Raw genomic sequence first — 15,164 nt, 5'->3', positions numbered from 1 at the left:
GAGCCAGCGCGTAATGGAGGAAATGAGTGTGCCGACTAGAAAAATCAACCGAGCGTGACCGAAGAGAAAACAGATGATGGTTCCAATGCCGGAGAGATTGTCGAACGGAAGAGCCATAGAAGTTCCGTAGTGTGAAGGTATTTCGGCTATTTCAAGTCTGACAAAAAACAGAGTAGCGTGCACTGTAAATTGTGCTGAAAGCAAGTCTGGAAATACAATAAACTGGTGCATGCGTCACACTGTGCGCCACGTTATTGTTTCAGTGAAATGAATTTCTACAATACTGTTACTGTTAATTCTACTCTCTGCAGTGTTTAAATGCTTACATATACACACAGTTACTGTCCCTCCACACATACGACTCGGTTCTGCTTCTATGCCCCAGCTTTGTTTACTTTTTCCCACCGAGGCTTCTAGACTTCTGATTGGCCAACATTTCTGCACGGTTAGGAATCTAGCGCCACCTGCTGCTTTGGCATGTTCATAGAAGCGTTTTCCTTCATTTCTGCCTTTATGTGTGGACGGGATTATTTTTTAAAATGAAAACGGAAAATCTCTGTTTTCAAAAATACCCGTGTACGTGTGGACGTAGCCTCAGTCTCTGACTGGAAGCGCTAATTCGTCATTCGGCTTTTGTCAGACTAAAGTAACTGTTAAAACTGTTTGAAAAGCTCAGCTATACAACAAGGAGAGATTGAGAATTTCCTTTTAGTTCTCAGTTTATTTGATATTGACAAAAGTTAGTCAGTTTTGTCTGTTCTTCTGTAAAACAAACTAAGATTTATTTTTAGAATTAATATTTTGTTTCTAAGTGGAATTGACAATTTAGTCTGTTTCGTTTGTTCTATTTTGAAACTTAAACGCTTTAAACTGCCTTTTGTGTAGTTTGCAATATTTGCCTTTATTTATCTGAAAAAGTCTCATGTTCCTTAAGTACATCTACCCTGTTGAACTTACTATGGGAAATAAATATTTAAATAAAAACAAGCTGCTGATTATTTCACATTTTACTTGTGAGCAACGGCACATTTAAATCTTACAAATATAGTTATTTGGCTTATATCGTGATAGATATCGTTATCGCCTGAAATGAAAAAAACATATCGTGATATGAAAAAATCTCATATCGCCCAGCTCTACCATGAAAGGATCCTGGGATGATCCACACCTGTCTTCTGTGGACGTCCAGGCCTTCCTCTGGTCTTTTCTTATCTGAATGGACCAAACTGTTGATGTGTCCTCTTTCTGCTTTCTCTGATGAATATGATTTGCTGTTACAGTCTGAGGACTTTCTGTTTCACTTTAAGACAGTGCAGGTTTAATTAGAGTTAAAACAAAAAACAAAAAACAATCAGGCAAATTAAAGATGAATCTCACTGTAAATCCCTTATAAACTAACTGTAACTTGAATGTTTTTGTTGAACAGCTGAAACAACACAGGATCGGAAATGGGGCTGGGCCATATTATACCGTTCACAGTAACACAGGTATAATGTTAGGCAATGACAAGAAAATGAAATATCGCAATAGAATATGAGTAAAACGCATTTGTGCAATACATTTGTTTTAATACGCACATGGTGGAAAAAACATGGCGGCGATGGAGAATGAGGAGGAGGAAAGCGGATCGTTGAATGAAACAGATGAACCAGAATTGGTTTGTAAAAATGGTGCAACTACAGTGAAGTGGAATTGGTTTGGTTTTTGTGTGTCAGATACCCACCAAAGCACATTTTGTAGAACATGCAAGTCGTTAACATTACTGTATTTTTTCGGATTATAAGGCGCTCTTAAAAGCCTTTAATTTTCTCAAAAATAAACAGTGCACCTTATAATCCGGTGCAATTTATGTATGAATTCTGGTTGTGACCTCAGAACAATTTTATGTGGTACACGGCGCTCAAAACATCTGTCAAAATGTTTTAGTACAACTTTGGTAAGCTACGAAGCCGCACCGCTTGATGGATTGTCGGAGCATTACAACTACCGTAGTCAGGAGCCTCGCGGAGTGATACGTACTGTGCTTCAACATAATATTACCGTATCGTGTGTGTCTAAGGAGCCCAAAATGGCACCTGTTAAGAGACATGCTTATGAAGCGGATTTTAAATTCAAGGCTGTCAGTCATGCAGTAGAACATGGCAATAGAGCTGCTGTGAGAGAATTCAGCATTAATGAATCAATGGTACAGAAGTGGATGAAGGAAGAAGAATGAGTTAAGTTTGACTTGTCCGTTTTGTTTCGCTTAATGTGCCTTATAATCCGGTGCACCTTATGGTCGGAAAAATACGTATTTGACTTATTGATGGCAGCAATATGGCAGCCTCGCCTCTGTCAGTCTGCCCCAGTGCAGCTGTGGCTACAACTGTGGTTTGCCTCCACCAGTGTGTGAATGTGAGAGTGAATGAATAGTGGAATTGTAAAGCGCTTTGAGGGTCTCGAAAAGTGCTATATAAATGCAATCCATTATTGTTATTAATGCCAAGCTACTTTTCAAATTCAAATTCAAATTTTTATTTGTCACGTACACAGTCATACACAGTACGATATATAGTGAAATGCTTGGACAACTGCTCGTGACCTAAAGAAAACAAAAAAGGAAAAGGCTATGAATAAGATAGGAAATAAATATGAAAAATTAAAAAGGGTAAATTTAACTAGCTGCTACACATTTTAGATCATTTTGAGGATTTGAATGACGGCCTTCAAAAGGAGTTGATTCTATTACAGGAGTGGGTAACTCCAGACCTCAAGGGCCAGTGTCCTACCGGTTTTAGATGTTTGCTTGATCCAACAGAGCTGATTTTAATGGCTACATTACCTCCTCAACATGTCTTGAAGATCTCCACAGTCCTGGTAATGAACCAATCATTTGATTCAGTTGTGTTGACTCAGGGTGATGTCTAAAACCTGCAGGACACCAGCCCTTGAGACCTGGAGTTGCCCACTCCTGTTCTATTAGGGCTGTTATAAACTAAACTGAATATGTCACACTGCTGTCTGACTGCATTCAGCTGACACTGACATGAAGTAGGAAAGAAGCAGCTGATATTTGGACAGCACACATGATGGAAAGGAGGATTTCAGTTGATGTGCACATGAATGATTTGTGTTTCCTCTGCAGGTAGAAAGTGTGTGTGAGCTGAGCAGCATGGATCAGTGTGAGGACAGAGAGGAGGGAGCCCCTCCCTCTAAAAGCACTCTGTGTGGGGAACATGAGAGCCAGACCAAAGCTCAGAGGTGAGATGACCATCTCTAACTGTCCATGACTCTTCTCCATGTCACAGCTCAGCACTCATATCACTGCTGCATCATTATTCACAGGAAGAAACAAGGAACTAAACGGAAACATGAACCTGAACCCAGCTGTGTGTCCTTTAAGAGTGACTGGTCTGCAGATCGTCCCATTGATTTTAAAGTCCATCTGGCATCTGCTGCAGAGAGGTAATAATAATAATAATAATAATAATAATAATAATAATAATAATAATAAATTTTATTTATGAGCGCCTTTCAAGTCACCCAAGGACACTTTACAATAGGATAAAACACATAGTAAAACAATGGCAAAATAAGAACAATAAAACAAAAGCACAAGATAAAATTAACAAACAGTGGATTCACAGTGAATATGCAGATTTGAACAGATGAGTTTTGAGTTGGGATTTAAACTGGGGGAGAGAACCAATGTTTCTTATTTCTGGGGGCAGAGAGTTCCACAGCCTGGGAGCAGAGCAGCTGAAAGCTCTGCTTCCCATGGTGGTGAGGTGGAAGGAAGGTACAGTAAGCTGGATAGAAGAGGAAGATCGAAGTGAACGGGCAGAACAGGTAGTGGTTAACAGGTCAGAAATGTTATGAATGGCCTTGAAGTTGAGCAGAAGAAGTTTGAATATTATCCGGAATTTCACAGGGAGCCAGTGAAGTTCCTGAAGAACAGGGGTGATGTGCTGGTAGAAGGGGGTTCTGGTGATAATGCGAGCAGCGAAGGTCTGAACCAGTTGAAGCTTATGGTGGGATTTTTGGGGGAGACCATGCAAAAGAGAATTGCAGTAGTCAATACGGGAGGTAACAAGACTGTGGACAAGAATGGACGTAGACTGGGTGGAAAGAGAAGTAAGCAATCTGTTAATGTTACGTAGATGGAAGTAGGCAGAACGGGTGAGATTATTGATGTGAGATTTATAGGAAAGTGAACTGTCTAGGATGACACCAAGGCTCTTAACCTGAGGAGAAGGGAAAACTGTGGCGTTATCGATGGTGAGTGAGAAATGGTTTGCCTTCAAAAGGTTGGATTTGGTGCCAATAAGGAGAATCTCAGTTTTATCCTCATTGAGCTTTAGAAAATTAGAAGTAGAGCAGGATTTTAACTCGGATAGACATTCTGAAAGGGAGGAAGGTGGGAGGGAGGAATCAGGTTTGCAAGAGAGATATAACTGGGTGTCATCAGTAAAACAGTGAAACTGAAGATCAAATTTGTAGAAAATGGTACCTAGAGGGAGGATGTATATTATAAAGAGAAGAGGGCCTAAAACTGAGCCTTGAGGTACACCAGAGGTGACGGGGAATAGACGAGAGCGGAATGATCTTAGTTGAATAAACTGGGAACGGTCGAGGAGATATGATTGAAACCAGGCGAGGGGTGTGTCAGAGATGCCGAGAGAGGAAAGTCTGCTTAGAAGTACAGAGTGAGAAATGGTGTCGAAGGCTGAGCTCAGATCTAAAAAGACAAGAATGGTGAGAAGACCAGAGTCAGCTCCGATTAAAGATTGTTAGTGACTTTAAGTAAAGCAGTTTCTGTACTGTGACATGAGCAAAAACCAGATTGAAATCTCTCATAGATATTATTATTAACCAGGTGTAAATGAAGTTGAGCTGCAACCACTTTTTTGAGTATCTTAGAAATGAAGGGTAGATTGGAAATCGGACGGAGGTTGTTAAAGTTGTTAGGATCTAAAGAAGGTTTTTTCAGTATAGGAGTGACTAGAGCAGTCTTGACTGAGGGAACGATACCGGTGGTGAGAGAAGAGTGAATGATAGCAGAGATGAGTGGGAGTAAAGAAGAGAGGCAGGATTTCACAAGCCCCGTGGGCATGGAGTCAAGATGACATGTGGCAGGCTTTGATTTACATATGAACTCGGAAATATCGGATAAATCAGGAAGATACAAAGTGGAAAACGGCTCAAAAAAGAGAAGAGGTTCTGGAGAGGGCTTAGGCTGCGTTCACACTGCAGGTCTTGATGCTCAATTCCGAATTTTTGATCAAATCCGATGTTTTTGTCTGCTCGTTCACACTACAAATAAAATGCGACAGCAAACGCGCTCTAGTGTGAACGCTCAAAGCGGCCCTCGTGCGCAACGGGCTCTGTTTAGACCCAGAGCAAACAATATGTTTGACTGATGGCCCTTAATATAAAGACTTCGGACTTCACGTTTCCCAATTTTTGCTTTAAGTTATTTTGTTATTTACATAATAATGCAGATAACCTAATATTGATCCTTATTGCTGTTTTAGAGGAGCGGTGCTTCAAAGGATAGCTGCAGATTTCTGTCAGAATCTGGAGATTATACAGTACAAATAAAATGTTCACGTTTCTCCAACGTTGTCTTCCTAACAGTTTCACCGGATGGCCAGGAAGCGTTCACGATGTCTTCTCCGGCACTGATAATTGGCGTCTGTCTTGTGTCAATGAATTAAAAGACGGATTTAATGCGACATGACCGTTCACACAGCAGTCGCTTTCTAAAACATCGGATATGTATCGGATTCAGGACCACATACGAAAGTGACCCAGATCGGATTTGAAAATATCGGATTTGTGCCGTTCACACTGTCACACCATGATCGGATATGAGTCGCATAGGGTCAAAAAAATCGGATTTGATGCGCTTTCGCCTGCAGTGTGAACGTAGCCTTAGACACAACATTTGATCTGAGTTGCTGGTGGATGTTATTGATTTTCGTTGTCCAGAACAGCATCAAGGAGTTGCAGGTTTCAGAGGAATAGAAGTGTGGTGGTAAAGTGTTGGGGGGTTGAATTAGTTCGTTGAGAACTGAAAACAGAGTCCTCGCATTACCCTCATAAGAACTGATAATACCAGAGTAGAAGCTTTGTTTGGCCTTGCTGATGGAGTCTTTATACTGAAGTACGTGGTATTTATAGATTTCTGAATCAACCAAGTCCAGGGTGTGTCCTTTAGAGTGAGTGGGAAAGTCGATAAATTGTTTAAATTCAGAGCCTTCAAGACAGGAGGAAAAGTCTCTGGTGATCAGAAGGTCATTATTGTCCATGTGAATGTTGAAATCTCCCACTAAGATCACATTTGGGGAGAGAGATGAAAGATGGGTTAGTAGATTAGCAAAGTCACTGAGGAAGACAGGGTTAGGTTTGGGGGGGCGGTATACAGTAGCTATGATGGTGGGAATGGGTCCAGTCAGCTCACATGCAAGGACCTCTAGAGAACTAAAGGTATCAACATTAACTGGCAGGACTTTCAAGTGCTGGCGAAAAAGGATCGCGAGACCACCCCCACGACCTGAGCAGTGGGGTTTAGAAAAGTAAACAAACCCCAGAGGAGCAGATTCGTTTAGCTGAGAAAAATCATCAGGTGTTTGCCAGGTTTCAGTTAAGCAGAAAAAGTCAAACTTACGGTCAGATAGGAGGTCTTGGATGAGAGGTCCCTTACTTGTCAATGAACGAATGTTTAGAAGACCGAAGTTGAGTGGAGTATCTTCTTTTTTGCTAATCGCGTGGGCGCCCTGGGCAGGTGGGCTAGAGATCGATGGTTGACAGCCCGATCAGGGTTCCTGCGAGGGCGGCGAGTAGCAGACCAGAACGATTTAATTCCATTGGAGTTATGGAAAATCCTGCGGGACCCGCGATGGATGTATCTCCGGCGAGGCTGGAAAGTGATGCCCGGGTGGTAGTGGAGCTCCGCCGCCGGCGGGAGCAACAGCTGCCCGCGAAGGCGCAGGAGCTCAGCGGCTGTATAGCGGAGCAGTCCAGCTGTAGGATGGTAGACGAGCGTCAGGAGAATCCAGAATAGTGCCGACCAGCTCAGGAACATCTTGACCCACATCTTCGATTATGTGGAGGAAAATGAGCCGAGCCGGAAAATAACAGATGTTGAGGACAAGCGTTGCAAATCAATCCCTGGCAGAGATCGATCTGGTCCTGAGTGTGAATGTCCCTGTTCATTCAAATCTGAATCCAAGTAATCTAAATAATTGAAAAATGTACCAGTGAGTAGCGGCAGCCAGGCGCGGCAGCCAGGCGCGGCAGCCAGGCGCACCAGCGTTCACTCAAGCCGGAAGCCAGTCTAGAGGTGAGCTGTTAATAACATGAACTCTTTGATTTAACTGCTTGATGTTGTTGGAAATAAACTGCAGTGAGCACTGAGAAGTGTTGTTCATCATGCATAGCAGAAAATGTGTCCTCTAAGGCCTGGACCAGGAGTGAAGTGTTGAGCTACATATTCTCCTTAAATTGCTGTCTGTCTGAGTCATGTATAAAAAATGATGTTGGCTTTATAGATCATATCTGTAATGCGATAACGGTATTTAAATTTGCAGTAATGGTTAACAAAGACGTCTGCAATCGGTTTTATCACAGTAAATGTATATACACAGCTAACTAATCATCTGCAGAGGAATGGCTTATTTGAAGAGTTTCAGTCAGGTTTCAGAGCTCATCATAGCACAGAAACAGTTTAGTATAGGTTACAAATGACTGGTCGCAGCAGATGGCCGCCCCTCCCTGAGCCTGGTTCTGCCGGAGGTTTCTTCCTGTTAAAAGGGAGTTTTTCCTTCCCACTGTCGCCAAAGTGCTTGCTCATAGGAGGTCATATGATTGTTGGGTTTTTCTCTGTATCTATGAAGCGCCTTGAGGCGACTTTTGTTGTGATTTAGCGCTATATAAATAAAATTGAATTGAATTGAATCTTCCTATGGCCTCTGACAGTGGACTTATCTCTGTGCTTGTCCTTCTAGATCTCAGTGCAGCGTAGGGCTGCACGATTAATCGTTAGAAAATCGCGATCTCGATTCATACTTATGTGCGATCTCATTTCCAAATGACAACGATTTAAAAAAAAAAAAAAAAAAAAAGACGACGATTGTACCGCATTTTTATCCGGGACGTAATCTGCATGAAAACAAGCACTCACTCTTCCTGCTCAACAAATGACAAGGGCGGAGCCTTATACCACGTGATACAGAAGCTGTGCCGTGTGATGCTAAAATTAGCAGGGAAAAAACAACGGAGAGCACGTCAGGGATGATGAGAAAGTGACAGGAGAAAATCCGTCCCGGTCAACCACCCAAACATCAATAACGGGAACCTTATACAGCGCTTCCCTATACAACTCCCGCAGGCACAAAGAAATTACAGAGGCTATCACTTATCACCTGACCAAAGATATGGCTCCCATCAACACTGTGCAAAACGAGGGATTTAGGAAAATGATCAACACCCTAGACAAACGCTACACAGTGCCGTCCCGCAACTATTTTTCTATTGTTGCACTACCTGCTCTATACACGCAGCGTCGAGCAACAGTGGAGACAGAATTTCAAGCAGTACAACATTTTGCGGCAACCACAAAACGTGAGACATTTGTTGTTTTTATGTTTATTTATTGTTTTTATGTTCAGTTTCAACTGTTACGAAGTTGATCTGCAGTTAATAAGTGCAATAAATATTTATACTGGAAAAGAAAATCGTGAGAGAATCGTGATCTCAATTCTAAGCCAAAAAAATCGTGATTCTCATTTTATGCAAAATCGTGCAGCCCTAGTGCAGCGTTTGATACTGTTGACCATAATATTCTATTAGCGCAATTAGAGCATGCTTTAGCTATTACAGGTACTGTGCTGCAGTGGTTTGTATCATATCTATCTAATAGACTCCAATTTGTGCATGTAAATGGAGAGTCCTCTTCACACACTAAGGTCAGTTATGGTGTTCCACAGGGTTCAGTGCTAGGACCAATTCTGTTTACATTATACATGCTTCCCCTAGGCAGTATCATTAGAAGACATAGTATACATTTTCACTGCTATTTAGATGACACCCAGCTCTATCTATCCATGAAGCCAGATAACACACACCAATTAGTTAAACTGCAGGAATGTCTTAAAGACATAAAGACCTGGATGGCCGCTAACTTTCTGCTTCTTCATTCAGATAAATAAATAACATGGAATGTCACATCTCTGGTGGGGAAGGAGCCTGAGTTGGTGCGTTAGGCTGAGACGTACCAGCTAGATATAGTCGGGCTTACCTCAACGCATGGCTTGGGCTCTGGAACCAGTCTCCTGGAGAGGGGCTGGACTCTGTCTCAGTCTGGAGTTGCCTCTGGTGAGAGGCGGCGGGCTGGGGTGGGTATTCTAATATTCCCTCAGCTCGCTGCCTATACGTTGGGGTTGTTCCCGGTGGATGAGAGGGTTTGTTCGCTGCGCCTTTGGGTTGGGGAACGGGTCCTGACTGCCATCTGCGCTTATGCGCCCAGCGGCAGCTCTGAGTATCCAGCCTTTTTCGAGTCCCTGGGTGGGGTGCTGGAAGGTGCTCCGCCTAGAGACTCTGTTGTCCTACTGGGAGACTTCAATGCTCACGTGGGTAATGACAGCGAGACCTGGCGGGGCGTGATTGGGAGGAACGGCCTCCTTGATCTGAATCCGAGTGGTGTTTTGTTATTGGACTTCTGTGCAAATCACAGATCGATTTTGTAATCGTATCACCAGACATGCGACCATATGTTCTGGACACTCAGGTAAAGAGAGGGGCTGAGCTGTCAACTGATCACCACCTGGTGGTGAGTTGGATCAGGTGGCCGGGGAGGACGCTGGACAGACCCGGCGCGCCTAAACGTGTAGTGAGGGTGTGCTGGGAACGCCTAGCTGATAGGTACCGACAGGCCAAACGGGATGCAGCTCGGGCAGTGGCTGAAGCCAAAACTCAGGTGTGGGAGGCCATGGAAAAAGACTTTCGGACTGCCTCGAAGAGATTCTGGCAAACAGTCAGGCGACTCAGGAGTGGAAAGCAGTGCTCTACCTGTACTGTGCATAGTCAGAGCCTGTACTGTGCAGAGCCACCAAGGAGTTGGTGTGGATGAGGTCCGCCCCGAGTTCCTGAAGGCTCTGGATGTTGTAGGGCTGTCTTGGCTTTCACGCCTCTGCAATGTTGCATGGAGATTGTACTCGGCCCTGAAAATCTTAGAAATATGGTATCTAACCAGATTCTTACTCTGGATGGCATTACCTTGGCCTCCAGTAACACTGTGAGGAACCTTGGAGTCATTTTTGACCAGGACATGTCCTTCAATGCAGCTATGTAAGACTGCTTTCTTCCATTTGCGCAACATCTCTAAAATTAGAAATATCCTGTCTCAGAGTGATGCTGAAAAACTAGTTCATGCATTTATTACTTCCAGGCTGGACGACTGTAATTCATTATTATCAGGAAGTCCTAAAAACTCACTGAAAAGCCTTCAGTTAATCCAAAATGCTGCAGCAAGAGTACTGACGTACTGCGTTCAAAGATGGCTCCAGTGATGGATGCTCCGACCCAACTTTTCAATTTTTTGCTGGTTTTTGTTTCTTTGATTAATTAAGTTTCATTGCAAAACTACAGAGTCCGACATTGTTTTGGCAAAGTTACACACCCATCCCATATTGATTTTAGTTAGCTCCAATTGACTTAACCGGGTGTCATTACTGCCGACGTGAATTATGATTTTACTGAATTTATGTTTACTCTTAGCCAGCAGTTTTACATTTCCCACAATGTCACCTGCTCTGGCCCCTGGAAGACAACTGACTATTGTTGCTTGTGTCTCAAGCTTAACATGTCTAAGAACAGAATTGGCAATTACCAGAGTTTGACCCCTGGCAGGTGTGTCGCTGAGTAGGGAAAAACGGTGAGACACATGAACAGGTTGGTGGTGTACCTGCGGCTTCTGTTTAAGACTATGCTTCTCTAGCCGCTAAAACTGGTGGATCCAAATCTTCACCACAAAGTCCGTTCACATACAGGAAGAAGGGGAGTGAGTGGGTCAGTGCTCAGGGCGCAGAGACTAAATCGGCCTTAAACACACCATTTATTTCCATGGAAAAAGGTAAAACCAGAATTAAAAATACAATTTTAAAATACCCCAATACAATAAAAAGAACGTTCTCAATACGCTAAAACACCTGCCGGTAGAAATAATTATACACTCTCCAAACTAATATCGTATTTTCACGACCATAAGATGCACCGTACTAAAAGGCGCAGTCTCAGTTATGTGTGACATTACTGTATTTAACTCACACATAAGGCGCACCTGATTGTAGGGCGCGGGTTTTATATACAATCTACGCCCACACTTCCCCCTTTAACGTTCTCATGGTGTCCTCTACTACGTCCGCCTTACAACAACAACACACACAAAAAATAGAGCGGGAGCAAAACTGAGTTTGGTATTCACATTTATTTTACCGGTAATCGTCAACAATCAAACCCATCGAAGTCCTCATCCACTGTTTCTGAATTGAACAGCTGCGCTAAATCTCCATCAAATATGCCAGGTTCACTTTCTTCTCTGTCAGAGTCACTTTCTTTGCTGTGCGGCTCCTCGGAAATGATGCCGGCTTTTGCGAAAGCTCGAACAATAGTGGCAGCAGACATGTTAGCCCAAGCATCTACAATCCATTCGCAAATTGTGGCGTAACTCGCCCCTTGCTGCCTTCCACTCTTAGTGAAACTGTGGTCCCCATCGGTCATCCATCACTCCCACGCCGCTCGCAGCCTTACTTTGAACGGGCGGTTCACACCGATGTCCAGCGGTTGGAGTTCCTTTGTCAGGCCTCCCGGAATGACAGCAAGCTCACAGTTAATTTGTTTCACTTGTTTTTTCACATCGACTGTGAGATGATCTGTGACTATATGCGTGCCCAACAGCGATGGTGATGTGTGGAAAAAACCACCTGGTCTCCTTACATACACCTCCCTCAGCCACTCTTTCATCATTTCCTCATCCATCCAGCCATTTTCATTTGCCTTAATGATGATTCCTGTTGGAAACTTCTCTTTAGGCAAAGTCTTTCTCTTAAAAATCATCATAGGCGGCAGTTTCTGTCCATTAGCATGGCAGCCAAGCACAACAGTAAAAGAAAACTTTTCGTGCCCTGTTGTGCAGATCGCTACCGTGCTGGTCCCCTTCTTCTCCACAGTGTGACTCACCGGGATGTCAAAAGTGAGCGGCACCTTGTCCATGTTAGTGATGTGTATCTGGGCTGGATGTGTTTGTCGGCAATGTGTTTGCTGCAGTAGGAGCGGAAGATGGCCAGCTTGTCATTATAATCCGCTGGAAGTTGCTGCGCTACCGTAGTCCTGGTCCGGATGGAAAAATGGCACCGTTTCATGAAACGAAAGCACCAAGACGGACCTCCTTTGAAATGTTCAATTTTCATTTCTTCTGCTAGCGTTACTGCTTTTAGTCGAATGGTGACCGTCGAAACGCTTCTCCCACTCGTTCTTTGCTCGATGATCCACTGCTCGAGTCTTTCCTCCAACTCGGGCCACCTTGCCTTATGTCCGCGGAAACTCAGCTGCATGTTCTTGACCTGTCGGAGCTCGTTTTCCAGCTTCCTCCACTTGCGAACCATCGATTCATTAATCTTAAATTCTCTCGCGGTTGCTCGATTTCCATGTTCCTCCGCGTTGCTGATGGCCTTCAGTTTAAACTGCGCTTCATAAGCGTGTCTCTTTGCCATTTTCAGGGTTGTTAAAACAACGATGTTCTGCATAACGCACATACCTGTTCTTTTATATACAATCAACGCCCACACTTCTCCCTTTAGCGTTCTCATGGTGTTCTCTACTACGTCCGCCTTACAACAACAACACACACAGGGCACACTGCACTATAGGGCGCGCCGTACATTTTGAAGAAAATCTAAGACTTTTATGTGTGCCTTATAGTCGTGAAAATACGGTACTACAATGTTTCCCACATGCTAAAATCCCCCCCACAATATTCCGTAATACCAGAGTGCAGCCACACTCAGCCAAATGTTCCTTATCTGGAAGAAACAGGAGAGGAATTCCTCTTCCGGGATGGAAATCACGCCAGCCAGAAGACCAAGGAGGAGGCTCCTGCCACAGACCTGTCTCCTCCTGACGGCGCGTCACCACACATTCCAGCCACACTCCACACCTGAACACGGCCTCGGGACTGGATCGCCAGATTCCGCTGGTCGGTCCGTCACCGAATGACTCGTGGCACCAAACAATCAAGCAGCACTTTCTCGTGCGTCTCATCCCCCTGTCTCTGCGCTCACCATCCCCTTTAACACGTCAGTTTGGGAATGCCCCCACCTCCACAGGTGCCTACTATTGTTTGCCTTGTCCACAGTGGATTAAAAGAATATTGTGCGACAACACTAAAACATACAATATAAATATCATAATAAAACCATGCAAATAAAATCAATACTCTATGTACCAATACACAGTATGATCCAAAACAACATAAAACATAAAAACACAAATTTCCACTGTGTGACACTGTCCTCCTCACCGTCACCCAGCCATCCTGTTTGCCTGGCTGCTCAGGACAGTCTGCTAGGGGAGAGCTAGTGGGACCTACACCACCTTCGGCTGCACCAGCTACAGGGGCCTGGCTAGCTATGGGTTTTTCAAGTATGCGAAGCAGAGTCTCCAATTCAGTGATCCTGGCCTCCAGACTAGCAAATAGGCTACATTTGTTACAAGTATCATTACTTCTAAAGGAGGCCAAGGAGTAACTAAATATCTGATAGAATGAGCAGGAAAGTGCAGGTGAAGAGGCAATGCTAGCGAGTTGGCTATGAGCTAAGCTAAGCTAGGCACATTGAGTGAATACTTTGGATATGAATTAGTGAGTTCAAAGAGTGCACTTCAGATGAAGCACGTGAAGACACTTCACCCGTTGCCTACTGGTGGTGGTCAGAGGGCCCGGTGGTGCCAGTGTCCGGCAGCCTCGTCAGTGCGCCCCAGGGTGGCTGTGGCTAGAATGTAGCTGCCATCACCAGTGTGTGAATGTGTGTGTGAATGGGTGGATGACTGGATGTGTAAAGCGCTTTGGGGTCCTTAGGGACTAGTAAAGCGCTATATAAATACAGGCCATTTACCATTCAAGATTATACGACAAAATAACAAGTTATCTAAAAGTTTTAAATTAAACTGCTATACAGATAAATACACAAAAACACCACCGTGTGTTGGAACTCTACCACAGAAAAAGTGAACACCAAGTGACAGTACCACCCAAAGAAGAAGCCAAGAGATATAAGCATATGCAGAGATTAACACATAATACAGAATGAAGGTGAATGGTGGTGTGAGAGGAAAGCTCTGTGCAGTTTTCAGTGTTAGAAGCTCTGTATGAATATGTGTGATAAATGTTTGACACAGTCAGACTGTAAAGAAAGCTGTTGTGTTATTATTTTTGGAGGCAGCAAGAAAGATCAGTCTCACAACTTTATCATTAAGAGAATCTGGTTATAAAATATTTCATGAGATCTTTTTTTCCCCTTTCAGCTGCAGTCCTGATGGTATTTAATTGTCTGAGAACAAGTCACAGACATCATGTGTAAACATCCGGTGATCCTAAATTGGCTGAGTGGCCACAAAAGAGCTTTGATATCGTTTCACACTGAGGTTGGAGTTTACAGTGAGCTGACTGCATCATACCAATAGCTGCTCCTAATATTCTGTCCATATCTTAGTTTATGTCTTTTGCTATTGGAAGGTCTTAAATTTCAGAGTCAGCAGATGTGGATCATGTGACCTGGTTTCTAGGTTATATGACAGGTCAGAGGTCAGCGACTGTAATTCAGTTACTTCTGTTAATGTGAACTCACTGAGTGTTTGTGGTTTACCTCTCAGACTGACTGAAGTCCACAAGAAGATAATGATGGAGGGAGAGGAGGACAGAGCAGAGTCTGCAGGATCCAGCTGTACGTCTGTGAGGAGTGACCGGTCCAAAGATAGCAATCCAAATTTCAGTGGTGAACCTGGAGCAACGAGGTCAGAGAGCTGTGATGACTCCTTTACATGTTTGTGTTTTCCTGGATAAATATGACCTGAAAGATCCTCAGATTTTTACAAAGATTCATTAAAAAGAAAACGATGAAAGAGAAAAG

At 43.6% G+C, this 15,164-nt stretch overlaps 2 protein-coding genes across 3 annotated transcripts in view; one reads left to right on the top strand and one right to left on the bottom strand.

Moving 5' to 3' along the window:
- LOC146634815 (protein NLRC3-like) overlaps positions 1-15,164 on the top strand; it is a 69,224-nt gene that overhangs the window by 32,332 nt on the left and 21,728 nt on the right. The window contains exons 2-4 of one of the 2 annotated variants that reach the window (XM_085378561.1): positions 3,125-3,240; positions 3,325-3,444; positions 14,908-15,048. The exons of the other annotated variant lie outside the window; for it this stretch is intronic. Of the exons in view, the coding sequence (XP_085234687.1) occupies positions 3,152-3,240; positions 3,325-3,444; positions 14,908-15,048 (350 nt within the window). The 5' untranslated portion in view covers positions 3,125-3,151. The remainder of the gene's footprint in view (positions 1-3,124; positions 3,241-3,324; positions 3,445-14,907; positions 15,049-15,164) is intronic. 2 annotated transcript variants of the gene reach the window in all.
- Positions 10,613-14,606, bottom strand: LOC146634816 (uncharacterized). The gene is made up of 3 exons (XM_085349802.1): positions 14,601-14,606; positions 13,547-13,861; positions 10,613-10,972 (listed from the first exon to the last, which is right to left on the bottom strand). Exons 1-3 carry the CDS (start codon positions 14,604-14,606, stop codon positions 10,613-10,615), a joined length of 681 nt encoding a protein of 226 aa, XP_085205928.1.

Source organism: Diplotaxodon limnothrissa, linkage group LG3, assembly GCF_057381915.1.
Source record: "Diplotaxodon limnothrissa isolate DT_005_m linkage group LG3, D_limnothrissa_male_GT1.1, whole genome shotgun sequence".
Classification (NCBI taxonomy): domain Eukaryota; kingdom Metazoa; phylum Chordata; class Actinopteri; order Cichliformes; family Cichlidae; genus Diplotaxodon; species Diplotaxodon limnothrissa.
The sequence above is the reverse complement of the archived record's forward strand: the minus strand, read 5'-3'. Positions and strand labels throughout refer to the sequence as shown.